The sequence below is a fragment of the Microchirus variegatus genome (genome assembly GCF_963457635.1).
Source record: "Microchirus variegatus genome assembly, chromosome: 4".
NCBI classification, from domain to species: domain Eukaryota; kingdom Metazoa; phylum Chordata; class Actinopteri; order Pleuronectiformes; family Soleidae; genus Microchirus; species Microchirus variegatus.
The window spans coordinates 19010693-19014757 of NC_139805.1; the positions used below are offsets into that span (position 1 = coordinate 19010693).

The 4065-nt window shown below is 37.6% G+C and overlaps 1 protein-coding gene across 1 annotated transcript; it reads left to right on the plus strand.

Moving 5' to 3' along the window:
• Nucleotides 1–829: 829 nt before the first annotated feature.
• Nucleotides 830–3802, plus strand: bloc1s2 (biogenesis of lysosomal organelles complex-1, subunit 2). Its single transcript, XM_083888006.1, has 5 exons — nucleotides 830–1008; nucleotides 1205–1321; nucleotides 2082–2201; nucleotides 2303–2407; nucleotides 2789–3802. Exons 1-5 carry the CDS (start codon nucleotides 846–848, stop codon nucleotides 2818–2820), a joined length of 537 nt encoding a protein of 178 aa, XP_083744132.1. The 5' UTR covers nucleotides 830–845; the 3' UTR covers nucleotides 2821–3802.
• Nucleotides 3803–4065: the final 263 nt, after the last annotated feature.

Here is a 4065-nt window from a genome sequence, read left to right on the forward strand (position 1 = left end):
TTTCGGGGTGTCTCCGTCTCTCAGCCTAATAGTAACGGGGTGCTCGGCACAGCTCTGTAGCTGTGCACGCCGCCATGTTTACAGTCCGATGCTGTTAGCCTGTCACGATTTGACTTTCCCCATAACAGCGCCAACACAGGTGTTGTGGTGAGATTGTCTGCCAACAACTGCAGGCAGTTTCAGTGCGGGAGCGCGCTAAAGCCCAACATATTGCACTTTAATTTTTGTTTTAACTAATTTTCAGCTCTCAGTATAACCATAAAATTAGCACATATCACACGGTCTATTTCGGTGTCACCCAGATTTTTAAATATAACACAATATAAATCGTGCTTTTTATGAATCGTTGTCTTATTGCAAGCTTTTCATTATTTAATTGTATCATTATTATTATTATTTTTTAAATGATTGTTATTTTATATACTTTAATTTTCTGATGTTTATTTATTTATTTATTTAAACAATTATTGGACAATTGTGAAAACCTGAATTTGTTGTAATTATCAAGTATGTTATAGCACACACACACTAGCTATTACACATGAGTTTTCCTGTTGATTAACCAAATAATGTCGTATAATAAGGTTATAACTGCCTGATATTGTAGCTATTAATTCACTCGTACACAGTTGTAAAACATAATGAATCAAAACTACACGGGTCTTCAAATTCTATAGATTTATTCCATTAAATTCTATTAAAAACGATCAACGAAATTTAAGCTAAAGAGAGAGAGAAAATCAACAATATAAGGGCGTGGCAATGCGCGCGTGCAGAGATAGTGGCGGGCGGTGTCACGTGAACTCTCTACTCATGTGACATGAGAAAGTCAAATCAGGAACAAAATGGCTGCTGCCGGGGACGAAGCTACTGCAATGGACAGCATCTCCAGGGCACCAGCGGCCCATTCAGCGGTTCTTAACCCGACTGCAAGCACCAGCAGTCAGGCTGAAGGCCCGGAGGATTCAACGAGCAGCCCGGCGCAAGTTCCCAAGAAGCCCCTCAACAGTAAGTCATGTTTCCTTGCAGCTTCCGCAGCGTGCTAATGCTAACAACACAACAACAAAGTTGTTTTTATTTTCCATCAGCGTGTGGATGCTACTTTACTCAAATATGTATTGAAGTGTTTTAGTTGTGATTACCTATTTTTTCAACTCAAGTGATGTGCTGTTTTCTATGTTGTTGCTCCGTATGATGTGTTCAGGTGATGGTGGTGTGGAGACAGCAGAGGAGGCTGTGGAGCCTGCAGAGCCCGACATCAATGAACTGTGCTCTGATATGTTTGAAAAGATGGCCGTCTTCCTGCAAGGAGAACTCACAGGTGTAATACTATTTCTCCATGTCATTTTCCTGAACACACACAAACACAACCACAGCACAGAGGAATAAACAGTTTGGCCAGAGTTATTGTATCCATTGTTTGTCCTTCTTAACCTTAAATGGTCAGTCAGTGTGTAAGCATTACTGCTTAATCTTTACATGCACAGTTTAATCGAGCTATTGCCACAGTCCACCTTAAACAGGGAATCGTGCAACGTTCCAAGTCCATGTAAACGTGCAGAGGAGAAAATCGGTTAATTTGCTGTGTATGTCTGACTCCTCCTCTGTAGGTGGTGCTGAATCTCTCTATTAGCTATATATACACTAAGCACATACTTGCAGGACTATGAATCATATTATCCAGGTATGTTAGTCTGACTAAGTAGCCTAAATTTTAGTCGGACAAATGTGTTTACATGAACCTTTTTGTCATTATAGCCCATCTGCTCAGTCAGAACACTACTCTGTGTTATGTAATTTCTTTTTCATGTATATCCTCATTATGTATACTGTATTCTATTCTATATTTTTTTTATCAAATATTTTTATTATGTTTTTTTATGAATTTTATTTGTATAAGTTTTTCAAATATGTTATGTTCATGTCATATTAATTCAAGTAGTTCTTTTTACATGCATATTTTGCATTTAACCTCTTATATTTTCTATATCTTAATAGTTGAGGTGCCTGAAACCATGCTGTTGAAACATTGAAAACGTTCTGAATTCTACAGATTTCCATAAATCTGCTTAACTTTTCAGCCACATGTGAGGATTACCGTCTGTTGGAGAACATGAACAAGCTAACCAGTCTGAAGTACATGGAAATGAAGGACATCAGTATCAATATCAGCCGTAACCTGCAGGATCTCAACAACAAATGTGAGTTTCGAGCAAAAGCACCATCATTATGCATCTTTGTTTATTTCTGGTTAATGCAGTATATTATTAACTCTTGTACGGTACATGTTTTTACCTTTTAGATGCCAGCCTACAGCCTTATTTGGACCAAATAAATCAGATTGAAGAGCAAGTGTCTACTCTTGAACAAGCTGCTTACAAACTGGACGCCTACTCCAAAAAGCTGGGTAAGAGCCATTATGTACAAAAATTCAGATCTTTTATCAGTATAGTGTATGAGCTGTTGTGTGAAAAATGTAGTGTTCCACCAATTACTTGATTACTCAGTTAATTGCCAGCTATTTTGATAATTGATTAACTAATTAATTGATATAGTATTAACATTTCTGACATTTTATAGACCAATTAACTAATTGAATATTTGACAAAATAAAGAAAGATCTGCTCACATATCACCTCTGTGGTGCCTTATGTTATGGCATAATGCAAAGCATCTTCAGGTTGACCAGCAGATGGTGCTGTAATACCATAGACAGCTCCTTAATATTTTGACAGTACTGCCTATAAAAACAGTGATGACGTCTCCGTGACTGCATGCATCTTTACAGAGGCCAGATTCAAGAAACTGGAGAAGCGATGAGGACGACGACGACAACAACAAAGATGAAGGCTGAAATTAATGGTACCTTCTCACCTTCTTTCACCCAGCCACTGTAGTCTCTCCTTGCCAGTGTCGCCAGGAGCTGCAGGCAGGATGTTAACTGAGACTGAAACAACAAACTGTCAGAGCCACTTTGACACCTCAAATGTACTAAGGAGGAAGCCGCTGAGGGCTCACGAATTAGTACTGCAGCACTTGACTGAGGTTTTTTTTTGGGGGGGTTTTTTTGGCAGTAGACATGCAGCGAAGACATATGTGAATATCAAAGGTGTTTTGCACATGAGCTTTTATCTTGAATAAATCAGCTTAACCACCTTCAGAGTGTACTAATCCAATGATAACGAAATATAATTTCAGCAGATTGGCAGGCTCTTGTACCAGTACACTATACAAGTAAGCACTCAAAACATTTTGCATAGAATTAGTGCCCTGAAGTCTACATCCAGATGATGTGTCCTTTATTTACAGATTTATTCGTCTGAGCATCACATTCTGTTAAAACTTATTAAGAAATTATGATATATATATATATATATATATATATATATATATATATATATATATATATATATATATACCCCGCCTATTGCCCAATGTCTGCTGAGATAGGCACAGCACCCCCCGCGACCCTCTGGTGGAGGATGAAGCGGTAGATAATGGATGGATGGATTATATACTATAATGCATATAATAATATTACCTATGCCAGTTGAGATTGGCACAGCACCCTCCGTGACCCTCATATGGAGGATAAAGCGGTAGAAGATGGATGGATGTTGTTAAAAACTACTTTGTTGAGTTGTACTTGAGTACAGCTGAATATTCCAATAAGTTACGATTGAGTTTTAAGTTTGTACTTTTTGTAAAAATGCAGACATTTGATATAGGTGAACTATTGTATTTTGTGTTTTTGGAGATACTGACACTGAAAACTGGAGATTTGTTTTTTTTTTTAAATTAAATAAACTAAGATGTGCATAATGTGCAATTGTTTACTGCTTTCTCAATATTGACTCTGCAGTTGACAGGAGAGGGCAGACCTGCACTACGATAAGGATTTAAATTTGTATAGTTGCATTAAATATCTTGAATATGAAAAGATGACCTAGTGCTGAAACAGGTTTGAGTCTCCTTTTTAGAAAATAAAAATCCTGGTAAGAATGAGACCTACAGAGGAAAACCCATGACACCCACATGACGATTCAAAGTAAAAGTAAGTGAGTG

Excerpts from the sequence above, each read along its gene's own strand:
- bloc1s2 (XM_083888006.1), top strand. The coding sequence starts at position 846 with ATGGCTGCTGCCGGGGACGAAGCTACTGCAATGGACAGCATCTCCAGG. Across the intron at positions 2,202-2,302 it reads GCAGGATCTCAACAACAAAT|ATGCCAGCCTACAGCCTTAT; the intron begins GTGAGTTTCGAG and ends TTTACCTTTTAG. Across the intron at positions 2,408-2,788 it reads CGCCTACTCCAAAAAGCTGG|AGGCCAGATTCAAGAAACTG; the intron begins GTAAGAGCCATT and ends GCATCTTTACAG.